The sequence below is a fragment of the Raphanus sativus genome, chromosome 7, assembly GCF_000801105.2.
Source record: "Raphanus sativus cultivar WK10039 chromosome 7, ASM80110v3, whole genome shotgun sequence".
Taxonomy (NCBI): domain Eukaryota; kingdom Viridiplantae; phylum Streptophyta; class Magnoliopsida; order Brassicales; family Brassicaceae; genus Raphanus; species Raphanus sativus.
Window position 1 is genome coordinate 18,464,749 of NC_079517.1, and position 24,761 is coordinate 18,489,509.

At 30.0% G+C, this 24,761-nt stretch overlaps 2 protein-coding genes across 3 annotated transcripts; both read right to left on the reverse strand.

The window, feature by feature from the left end:
* Window positions 1-52: 52 nt before the first annotated feature.
* On the reverse strand, window positions 53-2,568 carry LOC108815854 (FKBP12-interacting protein of 37 kDa). 2 transcript variants are annotated; one of them, XM_056990835.1, is made up of 12 exons: window positions 2,358-2,566; window positions 2,227-2,288; window positions 2,046-2,113; window positions 1,929-1,965; window positions 1,763-1,850; window positions 1,618-1,682; window positions 1,455-1,532; window positions 1,298-1,345; window positions 1,077-1,130; window positions 655-816; window positions 490-559; window positions 53-395 (listed from the first exon to the last, which is right to left on the reverse strand). In XM_056990835.1, exons 1-12 carry the CDS (start codon window positions 2,413-2,415, stop codon window positions 163-165), a joined length of 1,023 nt encoding a protein of 340 aa, XP_056846815.1. In that variant the 5' UTR covers window positions 2,416-2,566; the 3' UTR covers window positions 53-162. The 2 variants fall into 2 exon arrangements, with proteins under 2 accessions (XP_056846815.1, XP_056846814.1); XM_056990834.1 differs by having other exon boundaries at window positions 1,763-1,965; window positions 2,358-2,568.
* A 4,052-nt stretch (window positions 2,569-6,620) lies between these two features.
* LOC108830234 (probable aquaporin NIP5-1) lies at window positions 6,621-18,232 on the reverse strand. The gene is made up of 4 exons (XM_056990272.1): window positions 17,555-18,232; window positions 11,104-11,523; window positions 7,059-7,120; window positions 6,621-6,972 (listed from the first exon to the last, which is right to left on the reverse strand). The coding sequence occupies exons 1-4, from the start codon at window positions 17,780-17,782 to the stop codon at window positions 6,855-6,857; spliced, it is 828 nt and encodes a 275-aa protein (XP_056846252.1). The 5' UTR covers window positions 17,783-18,232; the 3' UTR covers window positions 6,621-6,854.
* Between the last annotated feature and the right edge of the window lie 6,529 nt (window positions 18,233-24,761).

The window sequence follows — 24,761 nt, forward strand, 5'->3', positions numbered from 1 at the left end:
TGTGTGCATCTTATTTGCCTTGGGACTATCAAGGAAAAGTCGTCGAAAAAAATAAAGGGAACAAAGCCTACTACTAATGGAAACTAATGTTTTCATGCATTTATCAGAAAACACTCTGAAAATATAAAGAGAGTATGTGGACGTGAATGAATACAATTGCAATTATCTTTCAAATTGTATAGAATTGAACGTCGGTTGGAGAGCCGAGTATTTTGGATCTTTATCTTCACCACCATCATCTTTCTTTTCAGCAACATCAGAAACAACAACCTCCATCCCTTTCTTTACTCTCTCTAGCTCCTTGTCTTTCTCTTCCAATTTGTCTTGCAATATTATCACCGTTTCGTTTGATCTCTCAACATCGTTAGTTAGTTCGTCCATGTGTTTGTACAGTCCTGCCATTCAACACCAAAAAGAAAAAAAAAATTCTCGTTACAAACCCCGTACGTACAAAATCTTTGCTAAACCTAATATCAACAGATAACTTACCTTCAAATTGCTTTCTAAGTTCTGCGTTCTGAGACTTCTGCATTGATAGCTTCATTGCTAGTTCATGAATCTACCACCATCCCCCACATGATACATAGGAAACCATGATTGATTTTTTTTTTCTCAGAATGAAAGATCTAGAAGAGAACAAGCTATATTTATTACCTTTCCTTCGGCAGCTTGGTGACCAATCTCCTCGTTTTCCTCTTGCAGGGTTTTGCACTTTTCCATAAGCATCTTGCCCTTTAAGCTCAGAGGGGTAAATGTAAACGCTGTAAGACTATCCTGTAGTTCCTTGACCCTCTTGTCTTTTTCCTCAACTAGATTCTGTCGTGCAACATAAACAAGAAACATGAGGTCGAATGTACTCGTCATCCTTCACTCTAACAAACATAAAGTTTTGTGATTCTATGTATCTGTATCTACAGCCTAAGAGAGAAAAACAACAAATTCAATTTGTACCATATGAAGACAGTGCCAGCTAAGTATTTAAGGACATAATCTTTTATAACTCAAATAAAACTTTGCTAAGTTTTGAATCGTCTATTATAACAAAATACATTCTTCAAAAGAGTAGGTGCACACACCTTCAGACGTGAAAATTCTTCATGAATAGCTGGATCCAGTAACAGCCTCCTTGCCTACATAGTTTAAACCAGAATAACTTAACCACAATGTTAATCTGATCGTGACTAACAGTTAGATGCCAAGAAAAAGGTTCACAATGAACATGAGCTTATCAACAACTAGCTTTCATGATTTGTTTTGCGGGCGCAATAGTATGTAATAATTTGAGAGAAATGTATACCTGCATTGATGCCGGCTTGAGCTGAGATTTCAAATCGCGAACAGCAGACTAGAAATAATTTAAAATCCAAGAGACTATTTTAGTGAGATAAACATGAAACAGGCAATGAAGGGAATGAGAGACGAAAGCATGTGATGTGAATAGAGAAAAGAGTCACCTTCAACTCAGCCATTTCCTGTTCCCGTTTGGCATATTGTACAATGTATGAAGCTTCTTTTCTCTTTGCAATTTCCAACTGAAATGAGAAAAATAAACCATGAGAGAACCTGTGATTGAAGACAAGTGATAAAAACACACATCTTTATTAATCAAATACCAACCTGTTCTTTCAAAGATCTCTCGGAAGATTTTAGATTTTGGATGTAGTCAATCAAAAATCTAGGCTCTGAAAGAAAGAAAAAAAAGAAAGAAACTGAGCTATCACATAATACAAAAACCAACAAGATTGGAGGGGAGAAGGGTAACCAGGAGATTTGCCAGCTGGTATGAAAGACTCGTTCTGAAACGCTGATTTCCACTTGAGGATCTCTGCTTTTGCTGATTCTAGCTCATTCTGACCCCAAAACAGATGATTGTTAGATACAATACAATAGAGTGAAACAGTAAAGAAATAAATAGATAAGAGTAATACCTGAGATGAAGCAAGATCATCTTTACAGTTTTGAAGACTGGCAAAGAGAGAGAGAGAGAAGGTTAGTACAACACATTCAAACCAAACATTCTATTTAACAAAAAAATGAAGAAAAACCTCTCTCGGAGTGAGAGGATCATCCCAGTTGCAACACCAGGGGCAGCTTCCTCCGCTTTCGTACGACCCTGGATGGTCAATATTTACAATCAAACCCCGCAATATATATATAGATTCAGGAGGAGCATGTGTTCACGAGCAGTCTAGGAACTATAAAGAATCCAAAACTTTTTGTGATTACCTTTTTGGATCCGAAGATATCATCTTCATCGTCTTCAAGATCACCGAAACTTCTTTTACTACCTGCAAAACATTCCCGAAGAACAATTAGATCACGATTCTAGTAATCTCGATTGATGTGATGAGTGCGACCTGAAGCTCTGGCGGCGTTAGTAGCGGAGAAATCGCCGCCAAAATCGTCGTCTTCCATTAGCGCAACCCACGATAAGATCTCAGATTTGTGTCAATGACGGACGGAGTGTGTGATGAGAGCGAGAGACGGCAGTTGAAAATCTTTTAGGGCTTTGTTTTCGGCGGTCAGGCTCTGGATACCTTTATTGTTGTGTACTTCTCTCTCTTTTGGTGATTATAACTTTTACAACTTCTTTTTTTTTTAATATACACAAGTTCTTAAAATGTCAAACGACTTACCAACCATGACACCAATTTTTTTTTTTTTTTTTGTGCAAAATATTGTTCTATTACTCAGGCTTAAAGTGGTCTGGAAGCCAGACCGGAACATAATAACCAATGTAGTACAAACTCATATGAAAGAAATTCGCTATCTTAACTAGTGAATCAGACATTACATTTTAAGTGCGAGGAATAAAAGAAATCGTAAACTCCTGAAATCTACTCTTCAACTTCTTTAGTTCCCTTTAATTCTGTAGAAAAGCTCGGCCATGTTTCTGGATTTTTGATCATCAAGACGAGTTCTTTGCTGTCTGTTCCAAATGATTGTCATGTTGAGTATTGTAGCATACACTACATCGCCCATGATAAAGCTTCCAGTTCTGAATGTAGTGGTGATAATCTCCTATCTTGATTCCTATCTCTCATTAGTTGAGTCTCACCGCCTGCAGTTTTCCATATCCAACCATAACCATTGAAGAGTTCGTCATGTTTCCAGGAACCATCAATCAAACACATTTTTGTATTCGTCCGTATAAAAGGTTGTGCTATTGCTGGATTATCATCTTTACGATTTGCTGCATACCAAGCATGGCATTCAGATTCTGCATGTCTAACAGCTTCTAAAGGATTCCTGTCAATCCCGCTGAAGAGTTTCTCATTCCTTCCCTTCCCTTCCAAATGTACCACAGTATCCACGGATATGAGTTCTTATCCAGCTCAGGATTTTTTATATCATTTTTTTCCAGAATAGATAATCCATATTCGTAAATTTGACTATCACTCGAAAAGATTACTGGCGAGGTCGGAGTCGTCGCGTGTGCCCATGCATGAAGTGTGGGAGGGCATTCAAATAGAGCATGATTATCACAACACATATGGCAGTGATTTAAGTGACTTATCACTGCTAATTGACCAGATATGGCTTGCCAAATAAAGTGTATAATCTTTGAAGGCTTTTACCTTCCAAGCAAAGGCTTGAAGTTTTGTAATACTTGGATGTGGATTCTCTCGAGGACATTCTCTCATTAAATTTGTTGCCACCCAATTTGGTGTGGAAATTATACCAAATTTAGTGTTTTGGTGTCAAACATTTTTATCATCTCCAACCATGACACCAAATATTACACCAAAAGTAATTTTATATTATTTTTTTCTGTTTTAATAATTCTTTGATTTTTAATATTTGAAATTGATAAATAATTATTTTATCACTCTTTGATATTATGTTCATTAAATTTCGTAATTATATATTTATAAAATTTATTTACATTTATATGTTATGGTTTAAAAATATTATAAGTGTATTTAATTTACATAAAATACTATATTAAAAGTTACAAAACATTAATTATGAAAAGCACATAACATAACAATATATTTATTTTAATAATTTTTATTCGTCAGTAATACATGTTTAACTATATTATAAAATAAAAAATATTTTAAAGTTTGGTGAATTTAATTGTATTAAATATAATTTAAATAAAAATTATAATCAATATTTAAAATAAAATAAATGATAATAACCATTTAGTGATCTCTTATTTAAAAATAAAATAAAAAATAAAAGTTCTATGATATTTTATGTTTTATAGCATAAAAATTATAATAACAACTTAGTTATTTTTACCTGAAACCAAAATAAAAAATATATTTTATTTATGTAAAAATAATTTAAAAATATAAATAACAACTTAGTTATTTTTAGCTATATTTTATTAACCGAATTACCAAAAAACCAAGCCGAACCTAAATCAATCCGATATCCGGATTGAACACCTCTAATCCAAATGAAACCAAACTATTGTTTCATTCTCCAAAACATAATAAAAATAATAACTTCATCCCGCGCAAGGTGCAGATCTTATCCTAGTATATATTAAGACCAACTAAAATGAATAAAAAAACAAAAAAATTAAATATGTGCATCTAAATAGAATTTGCAGCTCCAAAACACGGTTGTCATAACTATACATGCTCAAGTTAAATCATAATTTAGGGATGAAAAAAAAAACCGAACCAATCAAAATGGATCCAAACCAAACCAAGATCCATTATCAAATAGTTCGGGTTAAGATTTTTCCAATTCGAACCAATCCAACCGAAACTAATCCGAATCGAGCCAAATTAAACCAAATTGATAAACCAATGTCTTTTTGCTATTATTTGAAGTAAACATACTAGCAATATATAATGGGGGTGATTGGTTGAGCTGTAACTCTTAAAAATTTACTTTTAGATTTTAGCCTGTAGAATATTTTGATTTAGCTTTAAGGGATGTAGCTTTAAAATTTGCTGCAGCTAAAAAGATGGAGCTTTAGAAAACAAGGCTTTTAAAGCTTTTTTTATTTTTTACTGTAGCTTTACTTTTTTGGTTGTAGCTTTAAAAATTAATATAAAGCATGATTGGTGACATTTAGGGTTGTAGATAAAAATTAAAGCTAAAGCCACTTCCTACAACCCAACCAATCACCCCCAATATATTAAAATTTAATACTAAAGTCACTATTAACTTTATTACCGATGTTGGTTTTTTAATTTTCTATTTATTTTAGTTAACTTTGATTTGATTGTGTTCTTATAAACTTTTTTGTGATTGTTAAAGTTTTTGTTACAGTTTTATAATAGATCTAATTTACATAGTTTATTTTTAAAAAGGCATTCAATGTTTTTTTGAATCTTCTATTTATTTTAGTTAACTTTGATTTGATTTACGTTTTTATAAACTTTTTGTGTGTGTTTTAGAGGTTTTTGTTTCAGTTTTATTATAGATTTGATTGTGTTCTTATAAAACTTTTTTTGTAAATTTTTAAAGTTTTTGTTTCAGTTTTATTATAGATTTAATTTACATGGCATTTAATGTTTTTTGAATTTTCTATTCATTTTAGTTAACTTTGATTTGTGTTTTTATAAACTTTTTGTGTGTGTGTTTAAAGGTTTTTATTTCAGTTTTATGTTAGATTTAATGTATATAATTTATTTTTTCATAGTCACATGACTTCTTAACCATGCGTTTATGTTCTGAACATGGTTTTTCTTCAAAAAAACTAAATTCAAAGATACCCAATTAAACCAAACCGAAACACAACCAACTGAATAAAAATCAAACCGAAATCAATCCAAACCAAACTAATTATAATTTATTTCAGTTGAAAAAATTCTAGAACCAAATTATCCAAACCAACGATAAAATAACTAAAGTTCCCACCTCTAAATCATATAACAAATTAGGAAACTTACAACAACCTAATATCTAAAAAAAACTAATATCTAACCCTTGAGTTGGTGTTCATGAAAAGAACAAATCTCCAATTCCACAATATAACATATATGAACAATTATATTTTAACATATAATCTACACAAAAATAGTTCAAAATTTTATATACACAATATACAATAACCTAATCACAATCCGAAAATAGGCATAAAAAACAATAGCCCCCGCAAAACGTTATTGTGAATTAAATATATACAAACTTACACATTCTACGCATTTAATTAACCGGTCCCTTTTTTCCTCACATTTCAAACTACGCCTTGCTTTACAAAAAAAAACTACGCCTTTACTTGATTCACAACCACCACACCTCGTATGGTTTTGCCTTCATCACCAATACATACATGAAACTTAAGTTTTAAAACTACAACAGTACAAGTATTTGTCAACATATCCGCGCTTGCGTAGGACTACGTCCCTAGTATGCAAAAAGACATGGTCATTTGAATTTAAAATTAATTGGTTATAAATAGAATGACTTAATTTATTTTATATATTACATATACCCCAATTAAACTCCGATGCGTCTCACAAATCCATAATTTTTTTTAGTTTTCATTCACTAGATCGATACTTTGCTTTACAACATATCTGACATAAGAAATGGTTCAATCGATGCTGTCTGTAACTATACAACATCAAACCAATAGAGAAACCCACACCAAATAAAGTGTATTATCACACAAGACACAATTTGCAATGACGAGACGAGTTCGCATCGGATTGAGAAACCGATGCTATGCACACATAGAGCGTGGACTTGTAGTCACATCGCCTTTTATTATTTCTTTTTCTTTTCATCGCCTTCAGGTTCTTTACATAAGCTTCCAAAGCTTTTCATATCATTACACTATTATAAATTATACAGTAACAGTAACAAGCAGAAGACTTGTGGACAAGTCTCTCACTTAACGACGGAAGCTTCTAACCTGACTTGGGGGGTCCGACACGTTATCGTTAATCTTGAGCACCAAGTGTAGGAGCTACCAGATAAACCCAAAGTGACCTGTAGTTTCCTGATGCAAGGGCAGGTCCTAGAGTCCTAACGGGATTCATAGATGCACCACTCGATCGCCTATAATATTTTCAAATGTTTAAGAAACATTAGGGTTCAATGATTCTGGAAAATATGAAGCTTAAATTCCTTTGATTTAGACTTACCCTGCAACAAGATTGTTGAGCATGACAGTGGCTCCAACAGCTATACCGGCCAATTCTCCAACCTACGCATCAAACCCAATCAAGAAAAAACGAATACAACTTGAATCTCTTATATATTAATTGAAAAACATTACAACATTTAAATGTAGTCACATGTCATCACCAAAATGATTTTTAGAATTCTTAGGCCTCGATTGGTACAGCAGATGAAGAAGAAGTAGCAGAATGCTGTAAAAGCAGTATGATGTAGAAGCTGTATGCTCTCATTAAAATTTTTAATAAAGTGATTAGTAAAGCAGTAACATTATACAATTTAAAATTATCATAAAAGTTATTATATAATATATTTATTTGAAAATAATATATATTAAATTATAATATATATTAATAATATATTTGTTATTAAAAATAATGAATTTTATTTAATTTTATAAATTAAATTAATTTTTAATAATATTATTAGAAAAATAAAATTTATTTTCAAATAAATTTTATTTTGGATATAGAAATAATTTGATATAATTAAATAAAATAAATAAATTAAAAATAATTTATATAAAATCATCATTATTTATTTATTGGTTGAGCAATAAATGATCCATATATAATATTATCATAAAAATAATCTATGACATATAATTTATTTATTTAAAAATAATATAAATGTTTTTATTTTTTAATATATAAATATATATTATGTTATGTTTTTTATTAAAAATAATGAAAGATATGTGTAATTATATAAATTTTATTATATTTTAAATGTGAAATATTGTTATTTAAAAAATAATAATAATTAATAACAACTTTTAGTTTTTTTGAAAATATAATTTTTTTATTATAAACATAACTTTTATATTATTAAACATATATAAATTAATTATATAAAATTATTTTTGAATTTATATATATTCTAAATGCAAATGCTCTTCCAAAAGCTTCATATGAGAGCATTGAGCAAATAGCATTTGGAGAGCATTAGCATCATGTAAATGCTTTTCTAAATGCTTTTGTTATCAATGTTGATTGGATAATAAGAAGCATAATGCTAATGCTAATGCTCTACCAATCAAACCCTTAGAAAAATATGTTGGTACATTTAAACATACAATATATTTTTCATTACACTAATCATAAAATTAATTAAAATTTTACAATTACTACTTTCCTTTCTTTCCTTAAGTAAAACCTATGGAATTATCAAATATGGCTAAATATATATATGACAATTAATGATTTCATTAATAAAGATTTGATAACAATTTGTGTCTCTTCGATCATTTTTGTTTAATTTTATATTACTAAAATAAATTAAACAATCAAATTAACTGTAAATTTTAAATTTAGATTTTTTCGTATATGTTATATTTTGAATTTTTAAAAACGACTATAAATCAAAACTGTTAAAATTCTAATGTTAAAAAACTTATGATCAATGACTTAAAATTTTATTATAACAAGATACACATGATCTTAAAATCATATAAGTAAAAAGTCTCATTTAATAGACATTTAATATATATATATATATATATTAACTATATACCATATAAGAATACATAAATATTTTAATTTAAAAAAAAGTAATGAATTTTAAAGAAATTTTATAATTTATAAACTTATTAAGAGTCTAACAATGAAAATTTTGTTATGAATGATTTAAAATTTTGTTATAAAAAGATCTGAATGATGATAAAATTGTATGATTATGAAATCTCATTTAATATATAGCCATATATATATATATATATATATATATATATATATATATATATATATATTACTATCATTTAAATTTAATTAAATACAAAATAGATAAATGTGATTATTTGGATTTACTTAACAGAAATGATAATTAATAAATAAGAGTGATATACTTGAGGACTTCAATAATAATATTTTGCCTACAAAGTTTTCAAGGATATGTCTAGAAATCGGACCAATTTTTTGTTTTGTTTAAATGTGATTTTTTACAACATAAATAGGGAAATTGGATACACAATTTTCATCTTGGCAGCTAATAGTTAGAGACCGTCTCCTATTATAATAGTGTTTCTTATAAATATAAGAAACGCTCAATCAGAGTCCTATTTTACTATTTACAGGATATAATAACATATAAAAATGCTCAATCATAGTCCTATTTTACTATTTAGGGGATACAATATTTTACAATTTAATATACTATAATATGTAAATATTAATTTTATAATATTTTACTATCATAAGATTTTAAAAACTATTAATTTATAAAAAAAAGAAATTTATACTATATTAATATTCTAATTTTCAGACGGTATAAAAATTATTTTCCATTATAGCTCTGTTTGTTTGGCAGTCACTAGCATCAGCGACTAAAGTCAGCGATCAGCGACTGCGACTTGATATCGATACAGTTGTTCGTTTCATTATCGCACGACCAGCGATCAGTCGCTGCGACAAGTCACTGTGTTGTTCGTTTGATTGTCGCGCGACTGATCGCTACAATTGATCGCACACTGTATTATTGTTCATTTTGTTCTCGCTAGCGACCAATTATTTATTTTAAATATTTTTCTAATTATTTAGTTGTTGGTTTAACTAAACATGAATAAATTTTGTTATATAGGAATATATTAGCTACTGAAAAATATAAGAGATTTTATGTTTTTGTTATATGAATATATTAGCAATCAAAGTGTGTGGGTTGATTTGAGAGGTCTTTTCTGCACTTAATTTAGTGCTTGGCTGCTCGATTTTTTTACAACGCTGGTCTTTAGTAGAAGATTTTGTAGTGTAGTTCTTGTAGAGACAAAAACCAAAAGGCCCAGGACACTAGTAAAAAAAAGAGTTGCGGATTATATTTTAAACAAAAAATGAAATTTTAATAATAATTATAATAATAATATTTTTTCAAAACATAATTATAATATGTTTTTTCTTTTGGTGTAAATGTTAAAAATAATTATAACTAGGATTCATGTCTTGCGCGGAATAAACATTCGGTATACAAATTATTTTATATATACTATTATTTAATATGCATTTTTACATATTATAAAATAATAAATATATATTGAATAACTGGGAAGCAAGTAACTATTACATATGTAATTAAATTGGCATGAACACATAAATCAAAATAATACTTTTTTATTTATAATGTTTTATGATAAATACATTAAATCAATCATATTTACCTATTTCTATTGGATGTAGTTAAATTTAAATGATATTAACATACATATATAGTATACTTTTAAATATGGTTATTTATTAAATAATAATTCGAATTCATATGATTTTATAAAAAATAAAAATGCTGAAAATAAAAATTTCAATGTAGTCTTTTAATAATTTTATTAATTACTAATTGTATTTAAAATTCAATATAAAATACAAAATTAAAATATTAAGTTCTCAATACTTTTTCAATGAAAATTTAAGAACTAAAATATCAATTTTATATGGTATATATTTTAATTTAAAAAGTATATATATATATATAATTTTAGTATGAATATCTACTAAATGAGAATATCTATTCATATAGTTTTATGAGCATTTGTATCTTCTTATAACAAAAATTTAAACCATTGTTTACAAATTTTTAAATGTGAGACTTTCAGCAATTTAAAGTCTTTTTTTAATTGAAAATATATCATATACGAAAAAATCTAAATTTTTATTACATGATGAATATGATTGTTTAATTATTTTAATAGTTTAAAATTGAACAAAAATGATTAAGGATATAAAAATTGTTACCAAATCTTTATTATTTAATATCATTAATTTCAATATATATTTTAATCATATTAGTTAATTCCGTATCTTTTATCTAAGGAAAAAAGAAAATATACTTCTGTACATTAATAATTAATTTATGATTAGCTTAATAAAATTATAGTATGTTTAGATGAACAAACTTAATTTTCTAATGATTCTAAAAATCATTTTAGTGATGATGCATGTCATATGTAAAAGGTTGTAATGTTGTTTTTTTAAATATATATAAGGGATATGTTTTGTCCATATATAGAATTGAGAAGAGAAAGAGACTTACGACACGGATGTCGGTGGCAACGGCAGTATTAACAAACTGGAGAATGAAACTGATGATAAACTCAAGGGCAAATGCTTGTCCAACACTAACAGAAGGAACAGTCACACCTCCCGACATGAAAGGATGGAAAACTGCTTTGAGTGCGAATGAAGCGCAAATGGAAGCTGAGACTTGAGCCGCTATGTAAGCAGGTACATGGGCCCAAGGAAAGTGTCTTAGAGCTGCGAATGCTATGGTCACTGATGGATTTAAGTGAGCCCCTGATATGTGACCAGTTGAGAGAATTATGATCATCACGGCGAGCCCTGCGCATGCTGCGTTACCGATTAGGGTTTCCACTCCGTTGTATTTCTGGTTCACGATTGGTCCGGCTGTCGCGGTGAATATCAAGATGAATGTTCCCACGAACTCGGCCCCAACCTGCATCATATACATATATACAAATTAGCCGTCATCAAGTGACCAGAGGAAACAGAGGTTAGACTGTTAGGGGGATAGATCATAGACATTTCTTGTGTAATAAGGAAAATAAAAGTGTTTTCTCTTGAGAATGAAGATTGTTATTCTATATAGTTTATTTGTTTTGCTCCTGACTGGGTTCGTTTCGGTTGCGGGAGCAGATGGACGTGGGTGGTTGTGATTTTTAATGTTAACTAGATCTTGACCCGCCCTTTAAAGGGCGGGTATATTTTTGTTTTAATTTAATTTTCATATTTGTGTTTTCTTTGTGATTATATATTTTTTTTTTGTAATCATATTTGTGTATAAATCTTAACTAAAAATATATTTTATTAAATAATAGCAGTTTAAAAATTGATTTGATATATTGCCGGTCGAACCTGTCAACCCGCTAACCTGCGGATTTCAACTTTGTTTTGATCAAAAAATATGACCCGCACAACCCGCAAACAAATAATTTGTATCGGCATCCGTCTCATTTAATTTTGCGGATATCAGCGGGTTATAAATTTTTTAAAAATAATTATTTAATATAGTTATAATAAAATTATATATTTTAAAGTTTTAAGTTTTTTTAAATTACCATCTTTTTAGAAAAGTGTTTAGCTTTCTATTATTTTTATTTTTTTAATATTTTTTCGGGTCAACGGAGACCCGTAATCCAAAATCACCAACCCGCATCCACCCCGAATAAAATATTCATAACCTGCATCCGCAGAGCGATTTTCAAATGGTTTGAGCTAAATTTATGATCCACCTTTAAAATGATGGATATATTTTTTGTTTTATATTTTTTGAGAAATATAATTTTTATAAAATCTAGGTTGTAACCAATTATATCTCTGAATATCTAATTTTTCTCTCACATTTTTTAACCTATAAATATACCTAACATTAATAAAACCACTAACATTAATAAGAGATAAGATTAATAGATTACAAAGAAGTGGAACCCACGTGTGATGTTGTTGTGGTGTGTGAAGAAAAGCCAGAGTCTTCTTATCCACTGCTATTCTTTCCCGGCTCCAATGGAAAATCCATGAAAGCCCATCATCTCTGACAAAATCTGTAGCATTAACCATGAAATTCAGTCTTCCATTGTTTGTTTGTTGCATCTTAATCTACATAAATTCTATCTAACGCGACCAAAGGACTGAATCAACACACCATGCTTCAAACAATAGAATCATCTCGAGACTTCACCGAAAGAGAACCTATACTCCTATGTCCAATCTAAAGACCGAGTTAGGTATTAACTCTCTTGAGCAACGAATCAAGCAACCAGCAAAATAGAACAACTCAATCTTTCGTGATTAGTGTTTTGAAACAGAGCAAAGGAGGAACATATAAACACATAAACAAAACGAAACAAAAAAAATCCCAGCAAACGAAATTTACATTCGGACTACGATGTAAATTTTGCAGTAAAAAAAATCCCAGCCAAAGTAGAAATCCAAATATAGTTGGATATTTTTTTTAAAAAAAATCCAAACATAGTTCGAGAAGTTGGCCCAATATTGTAACGTGGAGTTTTTTTTTGTGTTGATGAAGCTACTTTACCACCCAAAAAATAGGAACGATATAGGGTAGCAGTTATATTTAGCAGTTGTAGAATAAGCTAATATTTTTAGATGTCGTTATATATATATACACATAAGCAGTTATATAAAAATCAGTTTTTTTTTCAAATTGGACATAACCCCATATCAATTGGACATGTTGAAGAATTAATAGTATTGATAAATGATTTGTATAACTAGTAAATTGGTTAGAAAAACTCTATTCTTTGCTTGTCCCTACTCCTATACAGTATGGGAGAGACTAGCCCGAAGACTTGTTGGAAGCGACATTAATCCAGATTGGCAGTGGACAGGGCAGCGGTTGCAGAGAATGGGGGGGGGGGGGGAAGGGAGTTGATTCGTGTCTAGCGAGACTTTTGTTTCGGACGATAATTTACCATATATGGCGGGAGAGAAATAGAAGGAGGCATCAAAGCTGCAGGACATCAACGGATCAGATGCGCAGGCTTATTGATAAGACCATGAGGAACATGATCAGTTCTTTAAAGTATCGGTCATACCACAAACCGGAAGGACTACTGCAGCGATGGTTTCAGATTACGATGTATATTCTTTATTTCTCATACTACAGATTAGAGATCTCTTACTAGTGCTGGGTTTGCGGGTCGACCCGCCCCGACCCGCCCGCCCTGCTGCGGATCGAATCATTTTTTTGATTCAAAAATCCGACCCGCTTGACCCGCAACTGAAAAAAATAAGATCCGCCCCGCCCCGCATAAATTAGCGGGTGATCCGCGGGACCCGCGGGTAAAATAAAAAAATAAAAAAATAATTATTTTATATATTTTATTAATATTTTTTTGTAAAAAAATAATATAATTAATATATTTTAATAATTTTATTTTAAATATTCGTAATTTTATTATTATTTTTAATAAAAACATATTTTTATAAACAAAAATTAAAAAAAAAAAGATTTTTTTTTATTTTGCGGGTTGGCGGGTACCGGCAGTCTAAATTCGATCGACCCGCACCCGCCCCGCAGAAAATATGCTCAACCCGCACCCGCACCCGCCCCGCATATTTTTCAAATTTGTTGATCCGCACCCGCCCCGCAGCGGGTCAAATGAGGCGGGTAAAGATTCAGATTCCCAGCTCTATCTCTTACACAGTAGGTGACTGATATGTAAATAATATTTATTTTGATAGTTCAATAAATTTGAAATTTCATAAAAAAATTGGTTAGAAATTAGTATGTTTGTAAGATATTTGTGACTCGTTAATTATGAGATACTGCATTGATTTAATAAAAAATAACAATATTAACAAATTAAAGCATTATAAAAATATCAAAACATACTATTATGATTAAATATAATAAGTATTAATAAAATAAAATTAATAAAACACTACATCATATATTTATTTTGTAGTCTAAATGAAAGTTATCATGTCAATAAGATTTGTTTTGAAGATTTCTAGTATATTTTTTTCGTTTATGTATGTATATATATTAATTTTTAGAAAATATAGTGATAATTTTCGGTTCAGTGTTTTAAAAAAAATAAATTATGATATTGTTAGTAATTTGAATATATTTTAAAATATAAAATACACACACACACACACACACACATATATATATATATATATATATATATATATATATATATATATATATATATATATTAAACTTAAAATTTAAAACATTTTCATATTATTTATCCATCTACAACCAAGAGATTTAGAGTGGTTTGAAGCGTTTTGCAGCGTTTTCTTTTATCGTTGCAAAACCCCGACAATCATTAAACAACCGCAAAAGGTACATTTGTTGGTGGTATCAATGAAAACAGTTAGACCCTTAATCCATGAAAACTAGTGTGTACTATAGTGAACACACTAATATAGTGAAGCTGATACAAAGTAATTATAGTTCTATCTGAGGGATCGAAGTTTATGTTAAAGAAGTCGAACAGAGTAGATGTGGCTCAGAAGTTTTTTGAAGTGGTGCTGCGTTTTCATGGCTTTCCTAAAAGCATTTTCTCTAATAGAGATTGATTTGTTCTCAGTGCGTTTAGAAAGAGACATTCCACCTGGCTGAAAATCAACTCAAGTACAGCACCGCTTTTCATCCTCAGACGGATGGTCAATTCGAAGTGCTGAACCAATGTTTTGAAACACATTTACAGTGTTTTGTGTCTCAACATCCACGTACATGGTTTTGGTTTTTGGCGTGGACAGAATTGTGGTACAACACCTATTTCACACATTGTTGAAGGCTACTCCTTTTCAGGTGGTGTATGGGAGAGAACCACCAGATATTGTACGTTTAGAGGAGGGTTTGACTAAGGACTCTGAGTTAGAGACACCTTTACGAGAAATGGATTTCATGTTGGAGAGACTTAAATGTAATTTATTGCGTGCTCAGCCGTTGATGAAGAAGTCAAAATTTCTCCATAGACGTGATGTGGAGTTTAAGGCGGGATCTCGAGTTTATCTGAAGTTAAAACTTTACAAACAGCAGTCCATTCATAGGAGGGTGTGCCAAAAGCTGTCTGCTAAGTTTTTTGGTTCTTTTGAAGTGCTGGAACGTATGGGTAAAGCAGCTTACAAGTTGGTGTTACTTCCTTCTTCGAAGATTCACATAGTCTTTCATGTTTATCAATTGAAAGCTATTGTGGGATCTGGTACTGTGGTGAATCCTATTCCACCGTTTTTATGGAAGAGTTGGATTCACAGAAACAACCAGTGGAGGTTTTGGCGAAACATTATGATAGTAAAGGAGCATTGGAATTGTTGGTTCAATGGAGTGATAGTCTATCTCATGACAATTCGTGGATGTTGTTTGAAGACTTTGTGAAGTTGTATCCACTTTTTAAGCTTGAGGACAAGCTTGGTTTTAAAGGAGGGAGTATTTATAAGTATAAGAAAGCATATGTGATGGAGAGAATGAAGAATGTAGCAAGTGAGGAGAATGAGTTACTATATTCGAAGTTGGAGGGAAAACATGTGCTTGCTTATGTTTATGAGTCGTTGGAATGAACTAACAGAGTATGCGCAAAGTAAAGACGCTGGAGGAGTCAGAGTCTTTACTTTGAGAAGAGTTGATATAAAAAAGAGTTGTTTAACATTCTAGTTCTTAGAGCATCTCTAATCCACCCTTATATTTGTCTCTATATGCTATAGAGATTGTTATTTTCTCTTCTATATTTAGGTGAAGAAATAGCATTCCTCTATAATATAAACATACTTTTTATTTACACAATATTTTTTGTTTACATAATATCTTTAATTTTTACAGTTATAAATAAATAAATAATATTACTATTTTATGTGAAATACTATTTAAAAAAAAATAATACTTAAATTTTATATTTCAAACTAAAATTATTAATTATAATTTAATTATTAAAAATTCCACATAGATTTTACATATTGATAACATATTTAAGTTGAACTTAAATGTTAATTAATACAACATATTAAAACAACTTAATATTCTGGTAAATTACTTCTGGATTTACACAGATCGTTAGAATATTGTCCAAACGAAATGGATGCACATGGAACTTGTTGATTTTATTGATGGTTGCTTCAAATATCAGATAATGAAGATAACCAATTCCAAGAGTTTTTAAGTCGATTCAAAAATATCGAAGATAAAAAAATCACTTTTCATTTCATAATGCATTAACGATTATTTATGAGAAAATTATATTAATAATGATGGTTAGATAATGTCTACTTTTTTTTATTTTTAATGTTTTTGTGATAAAATGTTTAAATTAAAAAATATTGCACTTTAATGAAAAATTATCAAAAGATATAATGAATGAGTTAATTTTCTATATTAATAAGTGAAAGGACGTTAATCATAAAATTTAAAGGAATATTTTTAGAATATTTTTTAAAGGAAAAAATAGAAGAATATATTGGAGAGATCTCATCTCTATTATAGAGGAAAACTAGAGGAATACACCGGAAATGATTTTATGATTGATTTTAATTGTAAGTCTGTTGACGAAGATCGTTATGAGATTGTGAGTTACAGAGTTAGGGATAACACAAACCTATCGTTTTCACACAAAAAGGTTTTCACATAATCGGAACAAATTAAATAGAGCAATTCTCTCAAATAGCTCTTTTTAAGTTTTTGTCACAAGTATAGTCTTAGAAAAATAAAATGACAAAAATAGCTCATTTTTATTTTAAATTTTTAAATTTTAAATTTCAAATTTTTATTTTTTGAAATTTGGAACTGCATCCCCTAAACTCACCACTTAGCTCTAAACTTTAATTCTAAGTTAGTTAACCCAAATGGTATAAATGCGTTTTACCCTTTAATAAAATTTATTTTGGTCATTTTACTCTTTGATTATTTTTGCAAAAGAATAAAAATGATCTAAAGGAATATCTCAGTTATAAATATCTGGATATATATTTTCTTTAACAAAAAAGAGAGAGTCACGTACCTTGCGAGTAAGGGAGACACCAGGAGAGGGAAAATCGGTAAAGCACGTGTCGTGTTGACCCCAAGGGTTTCCCATCATCGGCAAGCATTTGCATGGAGGTATCGGTTTCCGATGATCGAACGACATTGAATCAACTCTCATCCCCGTGATCAACGGTCCTCTCGGGGTTCCTGGCGTTGGCGGAGCGGTCACCGCTACCGCACCCATTTCAGCCTCCGGCGGAGACATCCTAACCTTTTCGGGTAGTTTTTTTTTGTATTTTGTTTTGAAGAAAATGCTTTTTTTTAAGGTTTTTTTGTAGGATGGAGTTAAACTTAATAGAGAAGAATTTACATGATTTGAGCTTTATAAATTTGGGTTTACACTTATGCTTCAAGTTTTGCCAGGACTAGTTTCACTAAACACAAATTAAAACCAGAGACACAATTGATTTTTTAAAGGAGAAAAAAATAGATCGGGGACGTTAATTTTATGCTTGTAAGGATTTTTATAAAGCTGTTAATTACTTTTTTTTTTGTAAACTGCTTTCAGCTGATATAAACGACGACAACGGAAACATATGTATGCATAAGTTAGCACTTTCAGTTACAAAAAAAAAAAGTTAGCACTGAACAAAGACTAATCCTTTTTTTTTTTGAAACAACAAAGACTAATCCTCGAATCTGTGGTTCAGAGAGAGAGAGAGAGAGAGAGAGAGAGAGAGAGAGAGAGAGAGAGATGTCGGATGAAAGGTTTGGTTAAGGCTCGAGATATTTATAGGGTTAATTTCATAATATACATATTGAGAAAAGAAATGTAGTTCGAAGAGGGGTTTCACAACTGGTTAGCTTCAAGCCAAGCAATTGATATTCTGTTTATCATAGAAAATAAAAAAATAGAACTCTAAATCTTGTCAGCATATTTGAATGCAAAAATGTTTTTTTCTGTATGAATAAATTTAACATGCATACAAGAAAAAAGAGAAAACAATGTTGAAAGTAACCATGCATTTATTTACACGGTAGGATGTGATATTTGGCCAGAAAAACAGAATTATTTTAGCTTTTTGCGCGAGTGATCATGATTTTCACGTATTGAAATAAGATGACACACATTTCATTCTTTTTTTTTTTGCAACTTAAAGCGTTAAACCCGGATCTATTAAAGACATAAACCTAATCTTCGGGTGGCAAGTATATCTCACGGATAGACCCTCTTCCGAATATTCAAATGGACTCTAAATCATGAACTCATATCTGTGTGGTGAACAGATACATCGTAAGGTAATTCCCTCTGGTAGGATCCGAATTCGCTACCTAGATACAGACATGAGCCCGGTCCTTACCATTGGACTACAATGATCCGTTCCACACATTTCATTCTTTTGAATTTAACATAGCCATTTTATATAGAAAATTATAAAATAGAATAGTATGTTAAACAATAATAGGATAAAAAACTAATTTATATCTATGGTTTTTGGTAAACAAGATTCAACATTCAAATTCAAACACAAAATTAATCCATAATATTTAAAAATGATCGTAACTTATTTTATCATTTTCATTTCCATCAAGTATTTACAATATTGTCATTTCCATCAATGCACTAACCACCATGAACAACTAATTTGAAGCTCTAATTTTCAATCTTCATATCTTATTTTTATGATCAAAAACTATATCTATTTCACTTTCTCTATATATTCATCCAAAAAAATCAAGATTTTGATTTTAAACTTTGTAAGGTTCAAACTCATGATTCTCGTCAATACAAAAGTTACTTTTGCAATTAACTTTATGTACGTTTTCTAGAGACGACTTCTTTGGAAGTCTTCCGACTTCTTTGGAAGTCTTCCGATTTTTCTTTGTTAACAAAAAAATCTCAAAAATTTCACACAAGACTCACCGGTAAATCGTCTAGGATAAACATGTTAATTTTGCAATTGATCGGATTGTGTCAGAAATTTAACTTTCTCTAGACGACTTACACGGAAGTCTTTCGTCAGAAGACTTCCCTTAAAGTCTTCCGAACAATCGGTGGAAGTCTTCTCACTGTTGGTGAAAATGGTTTCAGGTTAATTTTGTAATTGAAAAATAAAACTTAAATCTTTATTTTAATTAGATGAATTCCATGTAAGTTTTCTGGAAGAAGACTTACACGGAAATATTTTATAATTTTATTCTGAGATTTTTGACAAACTTTGGTTAGCATAGAAGACTTCCGTGTAAGTCGTCTACCTGAACACTTACATGGTAGGCGTCTAATTAAAATTAAATATTTAATTTCAATTTTTCAATTGCAAAAGTATCCTGAAACGACTTGCATGGAAGTCTTCTAGCTAAATGTAATATTTAATTTTTTTTTTTGGTGGAAAACTTCCATGTAAGTCTTCTAGAAACAATCAAATTTGTGACACAATTCAGTCAATTGCAAACTAAACTGTTATCCTAGAAGATTAAAAAAAAGTAAGTTAATATTTACAAAGGAAGTAAGTTAATATTTATCCTAGAAGATTAAAAAAAAGTAAGTTAATATTTACAAAGGAAGACTTCCAAAAAGTTCATTGTAGAGTAAACTTCTCTGGAAGTCTACCTTTTTAATTTTCAACTGCATAAATTATCTATATGAAAGACTTCCGTGGAAGTCTTTTAAGTTAATGATTAATAAATTTTCATTTTCTCTAAAATTAAAAAAAACTTTTGAATGTTTTTGTTAATTAGTGAATATTACTCGATATTAGGACTCCCGAATGAAATTCATAACTTAATTGTTGATAATTATGAAATTATCATCATTCATGTTTATTAATATTTCTAGCTAATCAGAGAAGACTTATTTTGAATATTTTCTTATGGTTTAATGCGTATTCTAAAATCATAAGATATACTTTTTAAATTTCAATGTCATCCATATGAATGTATTAGTTTATTTTAGATCTTTATTTTGTTTGTTCTCAATGTTTAGAACCCTTTACCTTAAAGACTTAATAATACAAACCATCGACAAAGAAAATACATGGAATATGATTCAGACTGGATGTGACTAGCTAGCTTAACATGCAACATGCCTATTAAATTATTTGTTATACATATGATGATCTAACAGAAGAAAAATAATATTTTGCAAGTGGTTTAATGAAAACGAAATGCATAATAGTAAATGATGAATTAATTTGTGTTGAACAATCAGTCAACATTTCGTTGAAACAATATTTTTACTTCCATATTAAACGTTTAAATAAACCTTATTGTCCCAAATGACATATGCTTTATATGACATATATCATATAAAACGGTTTATATTGTTCAGTCCCAAAATATTGTGACGTATCAAATAAAATCAATAATATCTTAAGCAAAATAAATTTTATGTATCAGTTATAACTTTGCAAAATAAGAAAACCCTATTAACTTTAAATTAAATATTTAATGTCATGAAATTATTGGACCAAAGAACATAGAAAAAAAAATTATGCTGCTAATAACTAAAATTACGGATCTTCACAGACAAAATTTGGTTTGATTTACTTAGAACCAAAAGAACTGAATATATGTTTGTGTCAATCACTATTCATATAAACATTCGGTTTCTATGGTAGTCTTGTGGACAATATAAAATTTTCAAGGAACGTATATAGTTAATAACGTAAGCATACGTACAATTTGTGTAGCATATAAAAACATATAGTATAGTCCCTTTGTAGTTTTAGTAAATAGTGGTATTACATGTAATTTATCCAAGTAAGGGAAGGTTTTTCAATAAAGATTGTGAAAATGCTTCTAATCATGACATATAAGCAATAATATTTTTGTTAATCACATAATAAAGATAAGGTTATTGTTACTAATGTTCCTCAAATAATAAAATAAAAATATATAAGTTATTACCATATTTTGGTGTACTATTTGTGTCTCATGTGAGGTTTTTGAGTTTACTCAAACCATGCCTAGCATTTACTTGCTACATGTCTAATCAATTCAAGTGGATTCCGTGTAATTCTTCGGACCAGTTAGTCATTACAAAATTTTCATAGGTACCAAATAATACATAAATAATGGTATTTATCTAGTTCTAGATCTTAAATTTAGTTATTTTTTTCTCCATAACAAATAATCTAAATTGGTATACAAGCTCGTTGGTATACACGCTCTCTGCCGCAGTTAAACGCGTGTGAAGGATAACAATTATAATACTGAAAAAGTCGTTGAAGAAGGCAAATTCAAGATAATGCTTATTTGCGTATAATGTACGTAAGATCTTGTACGTAATAGTGAATCCAAATCAACCCATTCAGTTTATTTTGATAATATTAAAAACAAAGAAAAAAAACAAATTAATCCGTGATTAATTATCCTTTTTTCTTAAATACAGACATAAAGTAAAAAATTAGAAAACGATTCATTGAATAACTATCTCCATACTCTTTGTGCTTTTGTGCATCAAACTACTTTAGAGCATTTCCAAAGGTTCACTCTATTTTTACTCTAAAATAGAATGACTCTATAATAGAGATGTAATTTGTTCCAATGATACTCTATTTTAGAGTAGAAAATAGAATGATGAACAAAAAAAACAACTTATTTTATATTTGGAGTAAATCTATTTTCACTATACTATAGAGTGAGAAATAGAGTACCATTAGAGCATTTTTAACTCTAAACTATATTTTATAGTGAAAAATAGAGTGGAGTTAGAAATGCTCTTATAACGACAAAATTAATACACATTTCTATAGCTGGTGAAACGTTGATTGATAGTTGGTAAACACATTAAGCAGCTGGTTATCCTCATTAAACGTAAACCGGAATAGTTCAGTTTAATAGGATTGGTACAAGAAATAATTGGTGATAACCGGTGAGGTTATTGGAGTCGGTTGGTTCAGTGCGTACCGGCTCTCATCTACTTAGGAATTGAGAAAGGGAAGAGATCATTATCCGTAACAGAAAGATACTTGAGAAGAAATCAGAGAGAGAGAGAGAGAGAGAGAAGGAGAAGAAAAAATCGTCGAAGAGCTAGACTTGTATTTTGATTTCTTAGCTTGTTTGGCTGATCTTTGTAGTTTCTTGGTGATTGATTTTAGTGGAATGTTACTTGTACCGTCAAGCCCCAGATATAAAGAATCCATATCGGATCCCGAACTGGGTAACCAAACGTGTGTGTTCTTTTCTTTTTTGTTCATACAAACGAGTGATCGGAGAGGTGAGAGAGATACAAATAGTGAAGCGATAACTAGATTAGGTCAGAGTTAGGGTGAGGCGGATCGTTTGATAACTTTTTTTGATACACCAGAACTAGATTAGGTCACAAAAGCCATTAACAAAAGAGTACAATTTTTTTTTGATAACTTTCAAGATTTCAAAAGTTTTCTATATGCAAAAATTAATTCCACGAGATCTATAAAAATCTGGGTTTTCTTCTCATTTAATACATTTACGGGTGACCAATGCTACTCGAATCCATGTCGAAAATTTCAGGTAGAACCTTTTTACCATTAGACTAATGCGACTTGGTTAAAAAGTACAAAATTGATGTTCTGGAATCCGAACTATAAAAACATAGCTACCTAAGAAAGAGGCTTTCAAATGTGTCTCGCCACAAGAGGCTAGCATCATTTTTACTCTTTGGTTTCAAAACTTAAAATGGATAAAACTTATGTATATTTGTTTTGAAAAGTCATAAAACAAATGATATTTTCAGTAAACTTAACTTTCATTCGAAACATAAAATACTATTTCCAACTTGGAATGATGAAACAGAGAAGAAAAAAAAACAAATATTTACGTGAAAATTAACTATTTACGTGGAAACCCTTGTATTCACTCGATATAATAGTATCACTTGTCTAAGTTAATATTTTTTTTTGTAACTTTGTCTAAGTTAATATTTGTCGAAAGAAAAGTTCTATTTGTTACATGCGAGTTCAAGATATTTCTTTTTATTAATTCCAGCGGCGGCTTTCTTCGTTCTCAGATACTGACAAATTAACATTAGTATCACACATCACTAAAATATATTAAGGGTAGTGGATCCAAATATGTAAATTAGTAATATTCTCATTCAGTGTAGTTGATCTTGACCTAGACTTTTCTCACCTTTTCTTTTTTTTTGACAAAGAAAAGGGTTAAACCCGGGTCACTATTGGAACCAGACCTAACCTCCGGGGGAGTCGCAAGCCCGCGGATGAACTCCTTCTCCTGGGCATTCAAATGGGTCCTAAAGCATGGACCCATATCCGCGTTAGGTGAACATAACAATGTGACTTAGTTTCGCATAGCAGGAGGATCGAACCTGAAACGTGTTGGCGTCCCAGGCCCGTCCACTGCCACTTGACCACAAGGCCCGTCCACTTTTCTCACCTTTTTAATTGAAGATTTATTAACCCGTCGGTTTGTTAAATGTTATGTTTAGCCCTGAACGTTTGATTTTAGGTTTACTTCCAGTTTTTAAGGTTTTCGATATGGTGCCAGCTCGGTTGTGATTTTTTTGTTTAGTTTGGATAATAACGTTAGGAACATGATAAAATTGATGTCTAATTTGGTTTTAGTTCGATTTCCATTTTTATAATTTTGAATAATTTGAGTAAAAATCACATTTTGGATTTTTTGATACAATATCGGATAATTTTAGAAATTTTGAATATTCTCTTTGGGTGATTCAGATATATTGGGAAATTAGGACAATCTTAAATATCTCGGATAAAAAAGTAATAGGGTAAACTATTTTTTGGGTTATAAGTAGTAGTTTTAAAATATTTGTTAATTATAAGGCTAAATATAATTAATATTTTAAGATATGTAAACTGTATTTAGATATTTGGATACCCATTCAGTTTTTGGGTTAGTTTAGGTTTTTCTGTTCCAAAAATATAAAGATCATTTAGATATTTGTAAATATTGATTCGGTTTTGAATTTTTGTGCAATTCGTCTTGTATTTGTTAAATAATTGATGTATAACTATTTTTAATAATAGCTTTTACATATCAATACTTTTATTATATAAATTTCGTTGCAAATATCCAGTTAATAATAATATAATGTTCTGAGTATTTTGATGCTTGTAACTATGAAATTTTAATTTTTGTCAACATGTTTTTTATTAAGAGGAAAAAACTCAAAGGGACAAACCCAGTACAATAGAAACGAAAAGACTAAACAAAGGACCACTGGAAATATTTAGTAATTGATGAGTATTTGGTGGGATATCCTTAAAGTTGTTACATATTTG